Source organism: Sciurus vulgaris (genome assembly GCF_902686455.1).
Source record: "Sciurus vulgaris genome assembly, chromosome: 8".
Lineage (NCBI taxonomy): Eukaryota > Metazoa > Chordata > Mammalia > Rodentia > Sciuridae > Sciurus > Sciurus vulgaris.
In genome coordinates this window covers 139809502-139832721 of record NC_136468.1, presented here as the reverse complement: position 1 = coordinate 139832721, position 23220 = coordinate 139809502, and the positions used below count along the sequence as shown (strand labels likewise).

The window sequence follows — 23220 nt, the reverse complement described above, 5'->3', positions numbered from 1 at the left end:
GAAAAATGTCTTGTTTTTAAAGTGCATGCAAAAGAAGTAAAGCCTTTTTTTTTTCATCATTTTTTATTGTAAGAAAATACACAGTTTGAAAGTGTGAATAATGCAGTATTTATGACCGAGATATGGGACTCAGGAAGGGGAAGGGAGATAAAGAAAAAGGTCAAGATGATCTGACTGAGAGACAGTGTGGAACTCCAAATACTGAATTGGAAAAGGAGGAAGGTGGGGAGGAAGAGGAGGAGGAAGTAAAAAAATTTGATCAGAGAAACAGTTAAAATACAATATGAAAATAAGTAATACCTCTCCTTAAATTCCTTCTATACACAAAATACACGATTTGCCAAAGCCCAATTTGTGCTACTGGGATTCTGTGAGCTCCTTAAGTGTATTCACATCCTCTGCAACAGCAGAAAATGATTATGATACAATCAGAATATGCTGAAGACAAGTTAAACTCTTGCCAGCAGGTTCTTAAAAATCACAAGATCTCTTCACCCCACCCACCCCCCCAGCCCCAAAAAAGTAATAATATGTCACCACTGATATGTACATCACAATTAGTTTCTGTAAAATGTATCAAATTTTCAATCTTTAATAAAACTTTGTTTTTTTTTTTTTTTTATTCCTGATGAATAAATACCAAAAAAATAAAATAAAATAAAATAATGCAGCAGCTAGTTAAGGTGTAAGGCTGCGGATATTGTGTCTCTCTCCCCCTTGGCATTTATTATTATTATTATATTATTATTTTTTGCTTTACTTTCACAGATTGGTGGTAATGAGTGATTGCTTAAAGCAATATACATCCACTTTTTTGTTGTTGGTTTATTGGTTTTGTTAAAACTGTCTCCGTAGTTTTCACTGAAACATTTTGAATCACATCAACACTGTGACGTGTACTATGAGTAGAAGAGACGGCCAGGCTCTGGCCAGCACTGAAGTTGACACGGGGGGAGGAAGGGGCCCCTGATGGAGTAAGAATAAACAGGCACTAGTCCGACACGATGTCAGTAAGAGTAAGAGAGAGTGAGAGCGACGCCCGTTAAAATGGGGAATGTGGTTTTGCAGGGTCTGAATTTTTTTCTGTTTCTTTTTTTTGTTTTTTTGTAAATGGCAAAAAATTTAATCTCATCTATAGTCCTCCTTAGGAAAATCTAATGTGACCAAATTCCCAAACCCCATTCTGAGGCTCTCCACGTCAAAAGTCTCGATCTCCCGCTCTTGCCTTTCCAGGAGGTACTTGATTCTCTCGCTGCGCTCCTTCTGCAGGGCAGCCAGCTCCTCTTCAATCTGAAACGAGCATAGCGAGCGGGCCTTAGGGGAAGGGCCTCCCAACGCACGCATGCACGCCTGCGAGGAGCGACCCAGAGGCCAAGGCTGGGGGCCCTGGGACAGGCGTCTTGCCTGATCCATTATGTCTAAAACTTGCTACAAGAATACAAATGATGGGGCCTGCCTGGCGCGAGCAGTGCCATCCTATCTGCCAAGCAGCTGGCGATCTAGGTCAACGCTTGTCCTGTCTCGCAGGAGCCAAGACACAATTAGATGGTGCTGCTTTCGCACAGAGCACCGGCGGCCGCCTGGGTCCTTAGAAATTTAGGTCTAAGAACAGGAGCTGGGAGGACTGCTCGGCTGGTCTCGGGGAGCTGCTGGAAGAAAAGGGCAGATAACTGGTTAAGCAACTGGACAACTGGACGCGTCCAGCTTTGCGGTGCCTCTGACATCTTTCTCCTGCACACTGCCCGGAATATCTAAAGCGCTGGATATTTCAGCTGCGATGCCGTCGATTATGCACAGCAGTACCAGCCTGTCTCTGTCTTAATTCATGTCTGAAGAGCCCTGCTGGTCATTTCTTGGTTTAAAAACACCCAAGACGCCAGATCTCAGGCTCCCTCTTGCCATTCCGCAGTACCCTTCGCGCGTCATGATTACCATCCAGGAGCCCGTTGGGAGGGCTGAGGGCTTCCCAGCAGAGTAGCGAAGGTCTTAAGCAGGGGATAGCACAACCGAGCTGTCCTGAGCCTTAGCATCCTGGCCTGCCCTCAGGAAGACCAGCAGTGCCATGCAGATCTGAGCGAACCCTGGGAGTGTGACCTGCGCGCCCCGCGCCTACCTTCTGCTCGAGGTGCGCTCTGCGCAGAGACACCCTCTGCTCCAGCTTCTGGAGCTCGCGCTCGTGCTGCGCCTCCGTCTGCATCTTGATCTTGCTCTGGTAGGCGTTGAGCAGCTCCATCTCCTGCTGGAGCTGCAGCCTCAAGGCCTGGCATTCTGCTTCTTGGGCCTCATCTAGCCGCAACTGTGGGCACAGAAGACACACGCTGTCACACGGCCCTCGCTTGCTGCTTGGGGACTACCGGGAGATCCTCCTCAGGTGGACTGAAAAGGGTCCCCCCAGAAAAAGGTGCCCTGGGTACACTCAGAGGCAGGATCAAACCAGTGAGATCTGCCCAATGGGCCGCCCAGTCCTGAAAGCTCATCCTTTACAGCCTGAAACCACAGTAGCTAGTGACACAGCCTGTGGATGTGCGGGTAGCCTCCTGAGCCTGGTGTCCACACCGCCTTTTCTCAGAGGTGTCACCTGCCCAACGACTTACCCTCTCGAGGGCTCGCCTGTGTTTAGCACTAGGACTGCGACCCAGGGCCTCCCGCGTGGTAGGCAGGCGCTCGGCCACCAAGCGCAACCCAGCGCCTCGCCCCCCCATTCACAAGAAAACAGCAGCTCCTGCCGCCAGAGACTGACGTGGGGGCTCATGAAAGGATTGGTGAGCAAGCCCAGGTTTACTGTGACCCCAGCATCTCAGAGGACTGAGGCAGCAGGGCAGCAAGTTCAAGGTCGGCTTAGGCAACTTAGTGAGACCATCTCAAAATAAAAAAAAGTAAAAAGTCTGGGGGTGTAGCTCCATGGTAGAGTGCCCCTGGGTCCAGTCCCCAGTGCTGCAAGACACCAACGAAGGAATCGAGATGTAAATACACACACTCCCAGGTAGAGGGGATCCCAGGCTAAGCATTCAGTAAGTAGTGTCTGTTGTTATTTTGGCTTTGACAAGACCACTTCCATATTTAGACATCTTTAACCACAAAACCATAAAGCCATTTAGATATGCTCAGCTCTAAATAAATCAATCTGACACCCATAAAACTTGGGAAACACGCCACAGTTCTGTTACGCTCCTGCCAGGTAATGTCGGTGCCTCTTTGGACCACACGAGTCATCCTGTTGGCTGGTCGATTCAAAACTCGAGTGGTTCAAAGTCTCTTCCCCAAGGAGCATCCTCGCCAGTCTGGAGGGGCGTATTCTGATTTGAAGTAACAAAGTCTGCACCATAAGGTGGCCTTTTAGGTTCCCTTGCTCCCTCAGCACTGAAACTTCCTATTATACACCAACATGCCCAGATCTCATGTGGGGACGGGCTAGGCCAGCTCACAGAAATGCCTAGCCCTCAACCTGACAGCTGGAGGCTTTGGGCCATTAGCAGGACTGAATTTAGAGATTTTGGTGCTCTGTCTTAGGCTTGGCTTTGCCTGAACATACAGGCCCTTAGTATGGCTGGGAACTATGAGATTAGAACCCTTTAATGAGGTAATCCAGTCTACCCTGAGCTACCTGCATGTTTCCATACATTTCCATGTTTCCATTTTGCCAAGATAATATTCTCTATCTACGATTTGTAACAATTAACGATACAGCACAACATCCTGATCGAAAAACTTTTTGAAATGTTAAATTACAATAGTTTAGAAAAGTTATTTGTCTTGTATCTTCTTTAGTTCTTCTGGAGAAATATACTATAGCGATTAAAGGAACATAAATCATGTAATCATATTTCCAAGGTACCTTCTAGTAATTCACCCTAACCAGCTCTCATTAAGACCCACTCAAGAGGATGGGTCACTCTCGTTTTCCCAATGAGACAAGAAGGGGAGACACACTGGGCACAAGAGCAGTCGGCCCGCAGCAGGAGCAGCCTGAGGGGCGAACGTGAGGGCACTCTGGCTCTAGAGAGGATGGCCACTGACTCCCCTTGATGCGGCAGACTTCTTGCCGACACAGGAAGCGGAAGCCCTGCTCTTTTCTACTCCTCTGATTTAGCTGCTGGACTCCTTGGAGCGAGCGGGCGTGGGGCTCACCCTGCGGGCATGGCCTTTGGTTTCTGACACTTATTACCATTGTCAGTGACTATGCTTGGTACCAGCTCTGCCTATAAAAGTCCCCATGCCAGAACCCAGGGGGACATTCCAGGATTTGGCGTTCATCACCCGAAGTTACTCCAGCAGATCCACTAAGAAGTTTCCTAAGAGTCCTGGAGGATGTCACGTTGGTTATCTAAGTGGCTTCCATGGAGGAGAGGGGAGCGAGGAGGGCTCGGACTTGCCTCCAGCACTCACTGGCGTGCTGCCCCTCGCCAGGGCTGTGCTGCTACGCCCTGAGCCCCGCTGCCTGTTCTGATGAACGAGCTGTGATGGACGGACAGCTCGTTCGTCTACGTGGGTCTGGCGACATCAGCCAGCTGTGACAGAGACCCAAGGTACGTACCACCTGTCCCTTTTCAGAAGCTGTCTGCCCACTCCAGCCCTAGGCAGGCTGGCCCTAAGTGGCTTTCCTCAGCAAACCTCACAGGTAAACTCAGGTTAAACAGTGATGCCTTCAGAGGGGTGTCACGAAAATGAAGTGTCGCCCACGCAATCTCAAGACAACAGGGACGCTGGCGCGGTCAGTACAGGACAGTCGTGGCTACTCTGACCTCCTTCCTGTCCAAGAGAGGGCGCTTCTCTCCTGCATGTATTCAAGGGCAGTCATGAGCCTGTCTTCCTGTCCCCTTCTCTCCCATCTCAGAATCTGCATGCATGGGGTGTTTGTGGTGTGCCACTGTCCCAGGCGCCGACACCATGACTCACAAGACAACACCCTCAGCTCTCCCTTCTCCCCCTCTCTACCCGCCTCACCTCACACTCATGCTGATGTGACCCTTCTGTTTACAGGACTCACATGGAGGCCACTGATGACCAGCATGAACTGGTCCTTACCCAACCCGACCCCCCAGCAGCTCCTGCTAGTGCGGATTGACCTTTCCCTCTGAGATCCCTTTCCTGCCTAGATCCTGCAAAGCGCACCCCCAACTCCCCATTCATTTCCCATCTCAGCTACTTCCTCCTTTCTGGGCAGCCCTGACTTACGAGGTCCTTCTTCTCACTCCCAAGCAGTGCCTGGGGTTAAACCTAGGGCCTCGAGCATGCTGACTCTGCCACTGGGCTTCACCATGGGCCCACTGGAACCCCTACGTGTGGGGCTTCCTCAGGGCTGAGTCCTGAGCGCTCTTTCTCCTCCTGAGGCGCCTCACCATCTGCTGTGCAAACGACCCCCGCGTCTCTGTTGCAGACTTCCCCAGGCTACTGGATGGTTCCCAGCCCTGGAGCTCAACGTGACCACTGTGAACTCATCCTTCCCTTCCCGCTTCCCCGTCCGCCCCGCGTCCTTCCAACAGTGGGTGGCTGGCTGACTGCCCGGCTCTTGCACTTGGCTGCCTCCTCCTCCACCTCACGCCCTCCTCCCTGGTGCCCAGGTCAAAGCCGTGGCATTGTAACCAGCCTCCTCACACCAGCTCTAGCTGCATCCCTGGCCACCCTCTCCATGTCACCGAGTCAACATCCATGAACACAGACCAGCTGCCGGCCCTGCCCCAGTCTCCAGTGGCTTCCCACTGCTTTTGGGATAAAGAGGACACACTTAACGCCTGCAAGCCCTACACGACCTGGGCCGGGTGTCCCTCCAGCCTCGCCCATGCTGGTCTCCCGGTTCACTGCTTTCCAAATACACTGGGCGTCTGAGTTCTCCAAGGTGCGGGCCTCCCCACCCGGCCCACGCAGCTCCTCCGCCTAAGTGGCAGAGGCCTCCCAACTCCAGGCCAGCCCCGCCTGCGTGGCGCTCTGCCGGCGCCTCGCACTTCTGTGCCACTTTCCTCCATTCGTGGACAAGTCCCGTGCGGTCCTGACCGAGGCTGGCGCGCTCACCAGTGTCCCGGGAGCCGGGGGGCGCAGCGCGGGCGGGCCGTACAACTCTGGATGGGCGGATGAGCCAAGGGACCAGTGCCTGCTCCCGTGCCCAGCCCCTCAACAGGCTTGGCCGCTGGCGAGCAGAGGTCCCTGCCTCCTCCGCCTGCTACAGTCCTTTTCTGTGTCACACTCTCTACCTCGTTTGTGTCCCTCTTTCACGGCAGCGCCATGTCTGCCATTCCCACGGCTCCGCGGACTGTCTGGCCAGCCACGCTGGCCGACCCAGTGAGGACCCCACGCTTACTGTCCTGACGGGTCTGGGCCACCTTTCAGGTCTCCAGCTGGAACCCACGTCCTGGCCTCTCTGACTCCTCTCTCCGGGCTCCCCTCTTACGTTGCTGAGTGCTGGTTTCCTCACACGTCTGTGTCCCTAGACTCTGTCCTCAGTCCCTTTCTCTCTAATTCCATTCGCTGTCCCCATCTATTTCTCACAGCTACAACTGCCCCCATTTGGCAATGGTGTCTAAGTTTTTGTTTTTAACCCAAATGTCTTATCATCCTACATGAGACACTTGTAAAAACTTAAATTGAGTCATTGTATAGGTGCCTTATAAAATTTCATAGGTGTTTATTATGTCCTTTATGTAGGATGATGGGACACAATGGGTTAATCCTGATCTCTGTTCTGAACTGCCGAGTTCCATGTTTGTGTCTTCCTACGGAAACCTACGTCGCTCAGATACCATGTCCACGACTTGGCCAATCACCTCCCCAGGCGTCCGCTCACCCCTATTTTTCTGTCTTGGCAAAACGATGACTTAGTCCAGTCTATTGTCAAACCTGCCCCTCCCACCCATCACCAAGGTCCTTTTTGCTTTCTAAGTATTTTTAAATCCCTCTCCTCTCTCCGTTTCCACTAGCCAGTCAGTCACTGTCAGTGTCTGGTGCTGGGACGGCACGAGGGCCTCACATGGTGAGCCTCCCTCTGCCCCGGGCGGCGCGGCCTGCCACGGCCATCTCCCCTGGACTACCACAGCAGCTTGCCAACAGGCCTCCCTCCCTCTATGTGACTGCCACACGACTGCCACACTCTCTCTGGCACACAGATCTGATCCTGTTACTCTCCTTCCTCCACAGACTTATGGAATAATGACCAGACTCCTGCTCTTGCCAATCTGATGGTGAATATCCACCTGCTTTCCACACTCCTGCCCTGGCAGGTGCCCTCTGTCAGGCCTCTGCGTCTTACACAGACTGACCCTCTGCCAGGACTAACTTTTCCTCTTCTGCCTGCTTGGTAAGCTCGTGCTCTTTAAGATGCTTCTCCTTGCGAGATCTTCACTGAATTACCACTCTCGCTCCATCCCTGGCTTACCGAGACCTTTGTCACCTCCTTTTTTGGGTTCCCATAATCCCCCTCTTTGAACTCTGGGCCCACATTCAAGTTCTGAGTCCCCCAGATGCACTCTCCATTGTTTGGATCTGTGCCTATCCGGGTCTCTTTGTGGAACCTGCTGGCTTCAATGACTTCCATTAAGCCCACTGGCTCCCACAGGGAAGCTTCCCTAGACCAGATTCATTGTCCCCCTGCCCCGTCCTCCTGTGCCCCCAGCACCTCCCACTTCAAAGCACTCACTGTGCTTTATTATCATTGCTTAACTATCTGACTCCCTGGCTCCAGGACAGAAGGGTGAGGCCAGGGACCCACTGTCTGTCTAGCTGGTCACTGTCTCTGAGCCCAGCAGAGTGCTGGACACAGAGGCTCAGCACAGGTTCACTGAGTGAATGTGCGTCTGCTTCCTCACTGGACTGTGAGCGCTTCTGCACTGGTGCCTGACATGAGCTGGGGGTGGCAGTCAGGGATCTCTGACGAGTGAACACGTGACACTTTTGCGGTGTCTAACCCCTCTCGCCCTCAAGGACCCTAGTGCCACATGTCTGATTGAGCACGTCTGTCCTTGAGCTCCATCTTATAAGATGCCCTCCAGCAAGCGTCCACATTGGCTTGACTTTATTCAGCGTCGTCATTTCCTCAGTGCTTTGGGCAGAAAAACACCAACATCCTAAATTTGTGCATCTTGGGAACAAAAGGCTGGATCTTGACTTTCTTGAATCCCAAAGCTCTTGAAGCCGTGGCACCAAAGCTAACCACTTACCGCTTGAGAAGCCATCATTTCATTTATACTCTGTTCATACTGCTCTGCCAAAATGGCAAGTTTTCTCGTCTGCTCATCTTTCAGTGTCTTTAAGATTGTTTTGTGCTCATTCTTTGGAGTAACTTCCAACTGGTGATTCTTGAGTGCTTTATACTGTTTGGTCTGTACTTTGCAAGTGTCCTGAAACTGTTTTTTAATTTGCATTTCCATGGCCTGTTAGAAAAAGTGACAAAGGGAAAATAAAGACACATCAGTGAAAACAGAAAGTTTCCATTATAACAATACAGCACCAATGCCAGGACTATCTGTTTTTAGTGCAGTGACCGACCATCCTGGTCCAGAATCATGGAAATAATGCAGACAAGTACAAATTCTAAAAAAAAAAAGAGCAAACTCTACCAATGCTTCTGTGTTTTAAGTAAATGAATAGAAATAATTTTGGATTCACAAATGACCTCAAAGAAGAAATGTATTATAATAAGGGGGTGGCAATTCTTTTTTTTTTTTTTTTTTTAAATTTTAGTTGTAGATGGACAAACTACCTTTATTTATTCGTTTGTTTGCTTTATGTGGTTCTCAGGATCGAACCCAGTGCCTCGCAAGTGCTTGACAAGCGCTCCACCACTGAGCTAAAATCCCAGCCCAGGGGGTGGCAATTCTAAGCAGATTGTGGAATATTATGAAGCTCTGCTTGTTAAAAGGTTGGCAGTTATTTTTATGGTTTCCCATCCAAGTCTTTAGTGTTTCCTATTGTTTGCTGTGCTTCCTCTTTGTGTGTGTCATGTATGCCATGTCCCCATTCCCAAGTGAGAAGGGGGTGGTGTGATAGTCAGCTCTTGCTGCTCGGCCTCCTCCACCAGTCAACAGAGGAGAACATCTGGAGAGTACTTCACAGCCCAGCCCGTTTCCACTGGATTTCAACATAAACTGGTAGAGAACAGTGACTGTGGATTTTGTCCCCATTAAGAGGTTGTGCTTGCATGTGGCAATACCAAATTTGCACTTTGGTAAGGAGAATGAGGAGTGTGCTACTAAGGCCAGGAGGTATTCCATCAGGCTGCCCCCCATAGCCAGGTGTGCCTTTCATGGCACTCTGAGGACTTATGGTGACAGCGAGCAATAATTAGACAGGATTTAGCTGGAAGAGGCACACGGTCAGTGTGACTGAGGGTGGCCTCATGTCTGTGCCAATGTTGACACTGACCCCCTGACATACAGCAATGGCTTAGAACATGGGGCTTGTTACTCAGCAGTCTGCTGAAATGAGCACAAGGCAGCGAGGGCCAAAGGAGCTCCTCTATGCATCTCGAGTCTGGCACAGGGGCAGGGAAGGCCTGGCCCTGCGGATTCAACGCTGATTCCCAGGCCCATGACAGACACCTCTGATAAATCACTCATTCCTGCAAGTTGGCATGTGGCCTCGGGTCCTTCTCAGTATGTACAGCAGCTCTCAAGGTAGCTACTGTCCATATAACTCTGTCTTCTGGAGTTAGAATCACGGCTGCTATTCCTCCAATTTAGAGAGGGAAGGTCATGCAGAGTTCAGAGAAATGACCTAGCAGAGTAAAGGAGAAGTCAAGAGATGGAGGAGCAGGGCTTTTCCACACCTGCATGCCCGGCTTGCCCAGCTTGCCAGACAGAGTCCTGGGCTTTGCATCTGGACATTCTGACTTGGTGGGTGACTCTGAGAAGTCGCCCGGGCACTCTGACCGACCGTCATCCAGGCGGGGACCACCGCTCCTCCCCACCCTGGCCGAGCACAGAGCCGGGGCGCCTCCTCCTCTTACCTTTAAGTTCTTTGGCTGCTGCCGAAGTTCCATGACATGCTTTCTGTGCAGTTCCCGTTCCCGCCTCTTATTGTACTCCAGCTGGTTTTCCAGCTCAGTCTGGTGCTGTAGACGGATCAGATCCATGCGGAGCTTCTGCAGTGTGTGCAGCTGCCTGTATTCTAGCTCTCGGGTGGACTCGTCGTGTCGGATCAGCATGGCGTGCTCCATCTCCTTCTGGGTCCGCTTTTTATTTAGTTCCTGCATTCAGGAGCCAAAGGTAGATGGAGAGAGATGAATGGAGGGATGCGAGGAACGCACCTAAGCGACGGATGGCCCAGCAGGCGCCGCCCAGCTTTCACTAAACCCATGGTGTCTGCAGCATGACTCAGTGGGATGGCTCTGTTGCCGGCTCCACCACCTACAAGATGGGCACTTTGGCAGCAATCACAACTGCACTAGCTGTAAAATGGGATGACGTCTACCCAACGCCCTCTTACCTTGCAGAACTGCTGTGACCCTTAACTAGGCGATATGCTGTTTGGATCTGAATAAATGCTTCTTCGGTTAAGCTTGTAGCGCCCCACCCTGGCTGCCCATTACAATCATGTGATGAAGATGTTCATATATGATGCTTAAACCCCCAACTTGAAATTTTTGCTAATTCTCTGGGGTGGGACCCTAATCTCAAACTTTTTTAGGGGGAGCCCTAGGGATTGAACCCAGGTGTGCTTTACCACTGAGCTACATCCTGGATCTTTTTTGAGACAGTGTCTCACTGAATTGCTGAGGCTGGCCTTGAACTTGTGATCCTCCTGCCTCAGCCTCTAGAGGAGCTAGGATTACAGGCATGTGCCACCAACCCCACCTAAACTCAATTTTAAAGACTTCTCCAGGTTATTCTACTATGCAGTCAGTGTTGAGAAACTCAATTAATGGATGTCTGTAATGTTCTTAGTTTTCTGGGAAATACCCTGTTTTTGCACATGTTAGAAGTAGGCCAATTATCTATTTTTTAAAATCTGAGTTTAGGGCATGCTGGGACAAAGCAGAGAAGAGCTCTCCCCTTTCATCTTTTCCATTATAGTCTGTCTGATCACTGTTAGATCTAATCACTCTGTTCTCTTCAGTTCTACTCATGCCTGTCTGTCTCTTTATCTTTCTTTCCTCCCTCCCCACCTTTCTTCCTTGTTGTTGAAAAAGGGAATGAAAGCAAGCTAGAAAAAAGGAAGTTGGGCAATTTTTTTTTTTCATTTACCAATTCAAGAATATTTCCTAAAGGCACTATATACAAACATCTGAACCATGTGCTCTGGGTAGCTGCAAATGTTTACCAAGCCATGACTTCCGTCCCCACCTTGCTACACTTGAGAGGGAAGTGATACAGACATTTATTGAAGTCCATGCTTGGCTTGCAGTGGACTGAATCAGAGTGGGGAGTGTTTCTTTTCTCTTCTAGGAATTTTGAGTTGAGGTTCAGAGCCTGTTAGTCTCTGTGGGAGGATGAAATTGAGGGACATATAAAGACAACATATGTGGTAGTTGTCTGCTGCTATGAGGACTGAGGATTAGAGAGATCTGGGTTTCCTAGGAAAAAGAATGAAAAAGAAGACAGAAGGGAACATATTCATGCTCACGTTCCTGATGGACCTGAAACTGCCTTCAAGTTCACCTGTGTTACTGCTACTGAATTTGACGAGATATTTCTATATGTCAATAGCAAATTTCCTGCCTTTAGCTTAAGCTAGTTCAAATAAATTTCAGTTAATATGCAAACAAAATAATCTTAATACAGTGGAATAATTTTTATGTATGAACCTAAAAAGAGCAAGGTTAGAAGTGAGTGCGATGAAAGAGGTCAAGATTATATACTGTAAGGTTTCTGAAAAGGGTGGCAGTATTGCTGGCTAAGATCAGGAAAAGTGAAAGTTTTGAGTTGGACTTTAAAATACAAACAAGAGGATGCCTCTCCTCTTTGTTGGCATACGCTATGGGAGAAAATGCAAATCATTTATGTTCATAAAACATCAGGGAGATATAGACATGGGGAGAGTTGAGAATATCTTGCCTACTGGGCCTTGTGTTCATGGGCAGGGAAGTCCTTTAAACAGCACAGCCTCTAGCACCAGAGCAAAGTCACAGATCACTCATTTGTTTATTCAACACGCACTTGTTGAGCACTGATTATGTGTTGGGCACTGTTGCGGGCACTGGCGACAGAGCGGGGAACAAGCGATCCCCTCGTGGAGCTTATTTTCTAGTGCGTAAATATCCAAAGTACGAGCACCCATTTAAATTTGTTTCAAAGAATAAAGGATGATCTCCCCGATCCTCACTCCCAGCCTCCTGTTTCTTTTCCCTGTTTTATTTTTCCTCTTCATCGAGACCCCCACCAAATTCTTATTATAGAGATCAGTAACTGGCCCCCAGATGGCAAGGTGGAGTGAGCTCTCCCACAGACTAGAGCTCTCCAGGACCAAGGGCCAGGAGAAAGCCAAGGGCAAAGGTCCTGTTCCCCAACACTGTTCCAGGTGTCATACTATGGGCATTTACAGACCCACAATTTCTTAAATTGAGAAGTCCAAACTGAATCCGAGCTGCCCAGTGCCCTGAAACTCCTGGGGGCATGGGTGGGGATAAAAGACGTAAAGCAAATGAACACTTTCAGAGCAAATCAAGGGCTTTTCTCCATCTTTAATGGAAGAAGGCTTCAGGATGCTGAAGAATACCTGCATCAGAATTACCCGGGTTAAAAGTGATTCATAACCAGCTGCACAGCTAATTCTGGCATATCTTAAAGTTTGGGAATCCATGGTATTTCCACTCCACTCTTTACCTATGGCTTTGGGCAGGTGTCTGTCTCTTTCTCTTTTTGGTACTGGGGACTGAACCCAGAGGCACTTAACCACTGAGTCATATCCCCAGTCCTTTTTAATTTTTATTGTAAGACGGGGTCTCGTTAAGTTGCTGAGGCTAGTCTCAAATTTGCAATCCTCTTGCCTCAGCCTCCAGAGTTGCTGGGATTACAGACAGGCGCCCCTGTGCCCAGCCTTGGACAAATCTCTTAATCTACATGTCAGTGTCTTCAGGAGGAGAATGAGGATCAGGCCCTACCATCACTACTAGGCATGTGAAAGTGAAATGAAAGATCATAAGAAAATGCTTCAGAATACATAAATATGTCTTTTTTCTGTATTCAGAAATTAATATCTGGCATTTAATTTATTGAATCTAGTTTTAATAAATTATTCAAAGAATGAGAGAAACATGATATGGATTGTTTTGTTACAATCTGTACGTAGGTTGTTCCTGTTATCTTTGATTTGTGTATCTGAGTTGCTGGGGTGTAAGTTGGTAAGCTCCCTAGAATACTTGAAAACATGGAATAAAGCATTATTCATCATTCAGCTTATTTTGAATCCTGTGCCTACATAATAACCTGTAATGAGCTTTCAATATTTAAAAAAAAAATGGAATCCATCTCACTATGTTGCTCGGGTTGGTTCAAATTTCTGGACACTAGTGATCCTCCTTCTTCAGCATCCTGAGTAGCTGGGACTACAGGTATGTGCCACATGCTTGGCTCTCAGTTTTTAAAAATTATTTCACATATCATTCAATCCTAATTGCAACCCCATGAGGAAGTAGCCTTGCAAAGATTTTGTAGGGGACAGTAAGGCACTTGGGAACTGAGGGACTACCCTAAGGTCACACAACTTCCATAACGTAAAACTGAAGCCAAAACTCAGGTTTTTAGGTTTTCAACATTTTCCATGAAAAGACATCTCAACAAGTCTATTTTCCTGTTTAGACTTTCTCAGTCTGCGAGACGATATTCTGAAGAACTCCTCCGCTCTAGCTGGACATGACACAATGGTTACTTTATCTGTACACAAGACACAAGACGCAAGAGCCACTTCATGTGCACATTTCACTTACACAAACTCAGCAAATGAGCTGAGAAAAAGTATTAAAACAAATTTAAGAATCCAGGTGATTCTGCCCCCCAAAGCACTCTGTCCATCTGCACTGGAGGGTGTGGAGTGCGGGACAAGGAGCTCCCTTTCCCTCAGCCTGCACCCCACTGTGACAGCTCTCCACGCTGCATGTGAGCCCAGGGCTGGCAGTCATGGGCCTCTCCTGCCACACGCTGCTGAACACATGCCATTCTTCCATGTAGGTCTACCTGCTGGGCGAGCTGTCCCTGCCTTTCCCTTTGCTGAACTGCGTCCACGCGCTCTAAGGTTCCAGTGAAGTGGTTGGTGTTGGCTTCTTTAAAAGTAGATCTCACTTATGTCAAATTTTTATCCTCGTGGCCACTGAGGCGTGAGTGTAAACTAGATTCAAACTTTTAAAAGGACATGTTGTTAGCCTATGACATTTAATGCTTTCTTAGTTTCAGACTTTGTTTTGACAACTGGCTGCAGAGGGTGAGCATCTGTGTGCGGTGGAGAGAAGAGGCTCGGCCCAGGCTGCGTGATCCTTTCAGGTGTCTCATTAATGAAAAGGATCGCCATCACTCAGCTGAGGCAAAGACACAGGAAAAGGCTTCTGCTTTAGTGGTGGCAGCATAAACCTTTCTAGAGGGCAATTTGGTGATACTTATTTAAAAGTTTAGGTATATGCATTGTTTGATCCACAGTTTCCACTTCTGAGGATATATGAAAATACTTGTATATGTGCAAAAATATGCACAAAGATGTTCTCTGTGGCACTGTTAGTAATATCATAAAATTCTAACAAAATGCCCCCTGGGAAGTGCCTCATTAAGTAAATGATCTTATGACCAAACAACAAAATACTATGGGGTTAAAAAGAATGAGGCAGAGCTGTGTGTGCTCCATAGTAAGTGGACAGAAGAAAGCACCACAGTAGAGTGGACATCTGCTACTTTGCTGCAGGCTCAATGTCTATTTCTCCTTCAGTTTATAGCCTCCGTTTTTGGCCTTGAGAAGCTACGCCACCCTACCTGGAACCAGAGTGTTGCCTGAGGGCTGGGCACACCACCCAGTCAGGTTCTCTGCTAGGAGTCCGAATCTGGGACAGAAACAGTGTGAGGGTGGAAAATGGAGATGCACCCGAAGGACAGTCCCTGAGGAGGGTCCGAGAGCTCCTGCCCTCATGGAAGCTGCTTTTCCAGTGTTGTTCTTCAGCTTTTCCGGCTCGGTTCTTCAGTTTTGTCACCTACCCCTTTTCCTTCTGGTAAATTCTTAAGTCAGCCACAGTTTGTTTCAATTGCTTGCAAATCAAATAATCCCACTGATACAAAAGCAATCTCATTTTTGTGAAGTCATATATCAGATATAAGCTGTATGCATGTTATGCCAAATTAAGGATTGACTGTCTCAGGGTAGAGACTGGGTGAAATGAGATTATAAGGGGAAAATGGGGTGATATGGGTGGAAGGGTACAAAATTTCAATTATGCAAGATGAATAATTTCTGAACACCTAGTGGACAGCATGGTGACAATGGTTAGCAATCCTTTATTGTGTCCTTATGATTTGCTGAAAGTTAAATCTTACACAGACACATACACACACACAGTAGCTATGTAGAGGCAATGGATACAGCTTGAATGTAGAGTTGTTTCACATTGTGTACCTGTATCGAAACATCAAATTGTATACCATATATACTTTTTGTACATCAGTGATCTCTCAGTAAAGCTGCTAAAAGAGCTTTTACTACTGAGCTTTATGTTTCTATATTTGTCTTTTTCTCAGTGTTCTTTTATTACTTTTTAAAATTTAAATAATATATATATATATATATATTTAGTTGTAGGTTGACACATTACCTTTATTTAAAAAATTTATTTGTATGTGGTTTGAAGATTGAACCCAGTGCCTCACATGTGCTAGGCGAGTGCTGTACCACTGAGCCACAATCCCAGCCCCTTTATTATTTTTTAAAAAATGTTTTTTAGTTGTTGATGGACCATTATTTTATTTTTCATTTATGTGCAGTGCTGAGATTCAAACCCAGTGCCTCACACATGCTATGCAAGCTCTCCCACCACTAAGCCAAAAACCCAACCCCCTTTTATTACTTTTATAGATAGAAAAGGACTTAACAAAGGAAAATCTGGATTTTAAGAAAAATAACTTTGTAGAGCCATTATCAGCTCAGTTGATCAAAACCTAATATGGATGAAGTCATGAATGTGGTTTCTATTGTTTCAGGGGAGTAATTATCTTCTCTAGCTTTTATTGATGTTAATTCTTCCCCTAGCCTGAGACTGCCTCCAAATATATACTGTTAGAACAACAATAGTCAAAGAAACCCAAAAACTTTATTTCCAACCAGCTACTGGACTTATTCATTTTGTTTTTTTTGACTTCTGACAAGTTCAAAAGTGCAGGATGAATCCACTTCTTACCAAGACCTTTCTCGAAGCTTCTCTGTTTCTACTCAGAGCTACATTTCCCCAAGTCTTAGACCCTAGAGGTAACTCCGAGTCCACCCTCATCTTTTCTCTCAGGTCCTATTATTCTGTATTTCAAATTCTTTCAAATCTACCCTTGACACTTACCACTGACAGCCATGGCCACACCCTATTTCCCCCCCAATCCAGTACTTGTCAAACTTTCGTTTTCATTATTGCCCCATCAGAGCCTTTGTAGGCGTTCTCCCCTTTAATCATTCCTAGCTCTGAAATGTTGCTCCCACAGACCCACTTTGTATCCATGCATGTGGCCTCGCGGAGCACGACAAGCCGTCACACATGTCTTGTAGCACCTGACTCACGAGGCTAGTTAACCTGTTACGTGTCTGTTTCTCCTAGATTCTTCCAGGGCCACTCCAAGGCAGGGTGTGAGGCTGCTGGGTGGCCCTGGCGCCTGCACAGTGCCCAGCACAGCGGAGGCTCTCTGGAAGTGCAGGATGACTGAATGAGTGAGCCTGACAGTGTCATGCTGCTATTCATGTTTCCTGTGGAGTCACAGAAACACAAGTCCTAGACCAACAGGTGGAAGCAAAAATTCTCTTTCTACTTCTTTCAACTCTTCACTGTGTGATATGGCTTATCACAGGTGCTCCCTAAAATTCTATTTCATTTATTTAGAAAAAGTCTATTTCTTATTCTGCAATTTGGTGAACACATCCCTGACTTGTGCTGCCTGCTTGCTTTGTGCCAGGCACAGCTAAAGGCGAAGGACGTGGGAATGGACAAAGCAGACGAGGTCACGGCCCCCACACTGCCCACGCCTCCCCGGCCAGGGCCCACAGTCATAAACGTAACAAGTACCTCCCGAATGTTCTGCTGCTCCACCTCGTGCCGCTTGGTCATTATTTTCCGCTTGAAGAAACGACAGTTTTTGTCATAGTACAGTCTCTGTTGAGTGAGAAGGTGGGCTTCCTCTTCAGCCTGCGTGTGCTGCAAGTTTTCCTTATGCTTGGATATCCGCTCTTGCTTTTCCTTCTTGGGTGTGCTGTGATCCTCATTCATTTCCTTTAAAAAACAAAAACAAAAATAAACCCAAGTGGGTCTTGTGAAAGGGACTATACAACATCTTACTGTAAATGCAGATGCAATTATTTAGACATCAGATGAAAACCCAAGTATGGAAATGCTTGGTCATGCACATCCCTGCCTCCAATTTTTTAATTTCTGGATATGTTGATTGAGTGTGAGGTAAGAGGGGCACGTGTGAGTTTTCCTGTCTCTTGCTTCTCATTCTCAGAAATATTTGTTCCCTTGTCAGCCGCCACACACTTCTGAAACCCCTTCAGGTGCCAGGTACAAGGGTGCAAGGGTGAGCAAAAGATCATGGTACCCGCCATCTGGGACTCTGTGGTCTAGAACAGAAAACTGACCAGAGAACCACAGGAACGAACAGAAAATCACTAAGAAAACTGCGGTGAAGAGGAAGTATTTGGTCCTGTGAGAAAGTTTAATGCTAAGTATTTGATTTCAGCAACCAGTAAAATGAAATTTAAAAAACTAGTAGAGTTAACCAGAGCCAAGGGAGAGGGGAGAAGAGCCTGGGTAAGGGAACTGATGTGCAGAACCCTGGCGGGGAGGAACCATGGTGCGCTCTCCAACTGCGCGGAGGCCAGGGTGGTGGTGAGGTGTGACGTGAGGGTGGCCAGGTAGCGGCCTGTTGCTGATGCTGTGTGGGCCGAGTCGAGGACCCTGATCTGCAGCATAGGAGGGACGGGCTTGATACATATGGGAGCGTCCTCGTGAGATGCTCTGCGGATTGACAACTCCGGCTGCCAGGGGGAGAACAGCTGGAGGGAGACCAGAGTCCAATGGCCCCCAGTCCACGGAGACAGCTGGGGGGCTATTGCCCAGATCCAGGTGAGAGAGAGAGAGACAGGAGGAGCTTGGACAAAGGAGGTGGCGACAAGACTGAGGGAGGTGGGCAGATTCCAAAGACAAGAGGCGAGTAAGCAAATGTCACTAGTTTTGAGTCTCAGGAGAAAGCATGCTTCACTTGGGATCAGAGGGTAAAGAAATCATTTATATTTTTGAAAGGGAAAAATTCATGATTTTTTCAGAAGATGTGAACAAAGGGAAGGAAGCAGTGAATCAGAACAGTGAAGATGTTCATCTACAGCAAGGTAAGAAGTCTACTCTCGAAGTACAGTGACTCTCCTAGCTTGACCTATACTTGGCTACCTACTGGCACAGCTGAACCCTCCTAATTGCCAGCACCTATTCTGCTTAACGTTTTACCACACGGGCATCACATACTATTCAGATTGTTTTTGCCCTTGGCCAGGGAGGCCTTGAAATCCAACTTTCACCTAGGCTGTTCCAGTGAGGCTTCAAAGTTTCACTTAAGAATCTACAAGAGAAAGTGTTTCCAGCATGGAGCAACCTGGGCTCCCAGCAGGGAGGCTGGGTGACTCCTCTTTCCATGCCTTGACTTCACTATGAGGTTGGAGGGTCGGCATTAACCACTGGTTTGTACACCCCAATTCAAATATTACCATGAAGACTTACTCCCAAATCATGAATATCAACTAGCACCCTGTATTACCCACAGCCCTTATCAACAGCCCTATCAACAGTTGAGAAAATGGAGATGGCTTTGCCATTCCAAGGACAATACCTTTAAGTTTCTCAATATCTAAATATATGTATTCCTTCAAGCATTTTAAGCTTTAGTTCATAAGGAGTAGTACTAGCTCTGTGCAGAAAGGTCTAGTGGACCCCACCCCCACCACGGGTTCTCACTATGCTCTTGATACTACTGCCTCAGTCTCCCAAGTGTCTGGGATAATAAACACATGTCACCCAACCAGGTTGAGTGGGGGCTCTTGGAAACTTCTGTGGGAGAATCTTCTAAAGGTAGGGTCCAAGCAATCTCCAAGTATCTCAGAGTTACAAAAGCTCAAAAGGGTGGTGGAAGTCTGAAATCATGGCCTCTGGGCATGAGCGACACACACAGATAAGAAGGTATTCGCAGTTGAGAAGATACCAGTTTCTCTCACTGAGAAATCAAGGCAAGCTCTGTGCTCATCCTTCTCATAACAACAAGCCAGTCACTTAGAGAAAATGGAGAAACTGTGAACCTCCTTATTGGGCTATCTGTCTACGCCTCAGTTCTCTAGGCCTGACAGTGTCAGAGATCCTTCCCATTCAGCCAGTGCAGATCAAATGTGGTTTTCTGTCAAGCCCAACAACTGCCAGAGGTTTACCTGGGCAGGGCACAAGATCCTGAGGCCCACCCAACCCGCTTGCTTTCCCTTCCCAATTAAAAAAAGAACTGGAGAGGAACCTCGCTAAGTCCTGTACTATTTACCTACGAATCAGAACATGAAGTCCAATGCATGATTTCATACACTAGACAATGCTCCATATTGAACTTTATTAAACCCTGATATATTAAGTAAGTCTACAAATAAGAAATTCTAAGTCATATGAGAAGGAAAGTCTATGGAACGGCAGATGGTTCACCTGTAAGTACCAATAAAAGGAGAACTGAAGAAATTTGAGCTTCAACCAACAGGTCCAGAATCATTCATTCCTTTTTCAAATGCTCACATGCACTGCACACAGGGATATAGTTGTGGGCAAAAAGGGACCTGTTCTCTTTTGCGATTCTTACCAGCTAATAGGGTAAGTAGCTCAAATAATCCTTAAAAAATAATTACAAACTCTAGTGTTATGAAACCAGAGATACCTGTCTTGGCTGAGGCAGTTAGAAGATCTAAGATCTTTCCTGGGAAAGTGATATTTGAGTGAAGGTCCTAATAATCATCTTAAATCTTACAAAGAGGAGGAATAGGAATTGACTGAGCAGAACTGTGGCTGGAGAGGGTTTGGGGTAGGGAGAACATCCTAGTGGAAGAAACACAGAGTGCCAAGACCTGGGGGAAGGGAGGGCTTTGCATATTTGAGGAACTGAAAGGTGCCTTTTGTGGGTAGAGTAGCTAAGTGCAGGGCCAGCAGCAGGGAAACATTGGCATGAGATGACAGGAGGGTAGGCTGCTAGTAGACCATGTAGGAACTTTTAAGACTGATCTGTCCTACTAACAATGGGAGGTCAATGGGCTAGACACCCTGGGTAATATGCCTGGACTTAAATTGTGAAAAGACCACTCTGGCTGAAGTGTGGAGAATAAGCTGGAAGCAGGTAAGAACGGTGCAGTCTGTTCAATGGTTTTTGATGCGTGGCCTCTGGTCCAGCAATATCAACATTGTGAGAGGACCTGTTAGCAATGTATATTTTCAAACTTCACCCCAAGCCCGCTGAATCCAAAAATTTAGAAGTGGGTTAGCGTTTTCTTTTAATAAGCTTTCAGGGATTCTAATGTTGAGGTGAGCTGGATTAGAATGTACATTGCAAGGCAAGTGAGTAATTTTTGAGTCCCAAACATTTTAATGGCAACCTGGTGACTAAAGACACTGATACTCTTACCTCTTTTATTTTTTCCTTACAAATCTTATACTGCTTCTTCTGACTTTCTAAGAAAGTTGTCAAATCTTTCTTCTGCTGGGCCAAGATCTGTTGCTGAAACTTCTTCTCATCTGCTGCAGCTACCTTTGCCTGATAAAACAACAAAGATGTCCGTTTTTCACACAGGATTCACATGGCTATATTCCCCAGTGCAGGAAAAGAATCTGAAAGTACTTAATAATGTGATTTTTTAACAAATAATTAATAAAAAATAAAGTAATGTCTTCCATGATTCTCATATCTTAAAAAATTTATCATTGAAAAATACATTCTCAATTTTGGAAAAAGTATGATGGGGGACGATAAACGTATTTTACTGAATACAAAAACATGGAATAAAAGAGAACTAAGGATTATAATAAAGGATTTTTATCACATTGTTGGCAGCCCAAAGGTTAAATTTAAAAGTGGATAAATAACCATGATTTATTCCAAGAATCAAACTCTAACCAATTAATTATTCCCATGACCAGGTTCCCTAGTGGGATCATCTCAGGTAGAACAGGAAAGCTAATGACATTTTGTTTTCTCAGGTACTTGCTATGATCCACCACAGTCAGGCACTGTGGCATTTTGGGGGGTCCTACATAGATAAAATACAGATCAAATAAAAGGTAACCCAACTAATACTGACTCCTGAAACCAAATCTAAGTTTCGGGGAACCATCAGATGAAGCACATGGAACACGAGGGTCCTAGGAGACAGAGCATGAGGCTTCATGGTTCTTTTCATCCATCTTTTCACCTTTAGCTTCCACGATCAAGGATTCTTCCATTAGAAACGATTCTCGCCACACATTTGCCAAGTCAAATTCCCAAGAAAGAATCTGACTGGTTTACTTAATCAACATCACCCCAGCTTGGGCTGAGCTTTTCATGCCAGACTGCCTCATAGGTTGATGGCTGTTGGGGTAACAGTCCTTCCATGTGGAGAGCGAGCTTAATTACTGTGTGTACAGTGCCCCATTCCCAGGGTGTAGATGTTCACCCCTGCTTCTCCACCACAGCTGAGTCTTTTTGGGGGTGCAGCAGGGCAGGGGACCTGGTTTTAGCATTGCTCATGCATGGACAAGTCAGTCTACTGAATTTTGTTCAGCGTTACTAGGCCCATTTTCCTGCAAACATGACACCCTTCTTGTACGGAACATTTACCGGTATGAAGGTAATATTTTGACTACTTCTGTTACCCTTTTGTCTGTTTTTAAAATTGGCTTAGAGGGGCTAAGGGTGTAGCTCAGTGGTGTAGTGCATATTTAGCATGTGTGAGGCCCTGGGTTTGATCCCTAGCACTACCAAAAAGCAATGAATTAAAATCATTAAATTAGCTTAAAATCTTCATAAGGAAGAGAGGTGCTTCCTAGAAAACCCAAATCTTGGTGAGATAATTTCTTGCCACCACTGGGAGGGTGCCCATCCTAAGTGCATCAGCCACATGGGACCATTTGAAGAGAATGGGACACAGGTACAGGACCAGACCTGTGCCGTGCAAGTCCCCAGAAGAAGAGTGGCAACTTGCTTCCCTTTATTTGTACCTGGCTACCAGGGAGGTACACATTTGAATAGGTAGATACCAGTGAGAATATATTCGAATGGATCTTCAGTTACTATTTTAGTTCCAATTGACAATTTTAAGTAGCACCCTTGCCCTTCCCAGCAAGCATATTCCCCCCTCACCCGGAAGGGAACCTGCAGGTTAGCTGCTCCTGCTCCCTGCTGATGCTCTGCCACTGACTGGGACAGACAGGACTCGGCTGTGGCACGATGGCTCATGTACACACTGACCTCCTTTTCTATGATAGCCACTTGCTTCTTGGCCAGCTTCTCCAGCTCGATGGACGAGTTGTTGGCATGCGTCTCCACCTCCTTCTGAAGCTTGAGGCGGTGCTCGTCCATCTCAGCCTTCAGCTTGTTCTCCAGGGCGATCAGCTGCTTCTGGTGCTGGCGCCGCATCCGCTTATAACCTGACATCTGTTCCCGCAACTCGTTCTCCTGCTCATGCTCATGGATCTGCCGTGTAACCTGAATTGGGTTGGGGAACAGAACTCGGGTCACTAGGTTCATGAGAGGCAGAATAGAACCCTCTGGTATTACTTATCGAGGCACCATCCATTTGCCAACACTCGTCTGTAGGGGGCGCCATGCTGGGTGTGCCTTACAGTTATCTCTGATCCTCAAAACCATGGCATGCACTCATTCATTTTATACACTCATGAGATACTGTTACTGCTCCCATTTTATAGATGAAGAAGTTGAACATTTCAGGGAAGTAATTTATTCATTTGGTCAAAATATGCTTAAGCATATTTTTGATGTGACAATTATATATGCTTAAGCACATTTTCGATGTGCCAATTGTATACTGCTCAAGGTTACACAGCTAATAAGGAGGGGAGCT

At 46.9% G+C, this 23220-nt stretch overlaps 1 protein-coding gene across 7 annotated transcripts in view; it reads right to left on the bottom strand.

Annotated features, from left to right (window-relative positions):
- Positions 1-557: 557 nt before the first annotated feature.
- The window catches only part of TAOK3 (TAO kinase 3), a 210843-nt gene continuing 188180 nt past the window's right edge, over positions 558-23220 (bottom strand). For all 7 annotated transcript variants that reach the window (XM_079151550.1, XM_079151548.1, XM_079151553.1 and 4 more), the window contains 7 exons: positions 22608-22844; positions 20787-20915; positions 17162-17365; positions 9935-10174; positions 8148-8360; positions 2114-2296; positions 558-1290 (listed from right to left, as the gene is read on the bottom strand). In XM_079151550.1, coding sequence (XP_079007676.1) covers positions 1129-1290; positions 2114-2296; positions 8148-8360; positions 9935-10174; positions 17162-17365; positions 20787-20915; positions 22608-22844 — 1368 coding nt within the window. In that variant the 3' untranslated portion in view covers positions 558-1128. The remainder of the gene's footprint in view (positions 1291-2113; positions 2297-8147; positions 8361-9934; positions 10175-17161; positions 17366-20786; positions 20916-22607; positions 22845-23220) is intronic.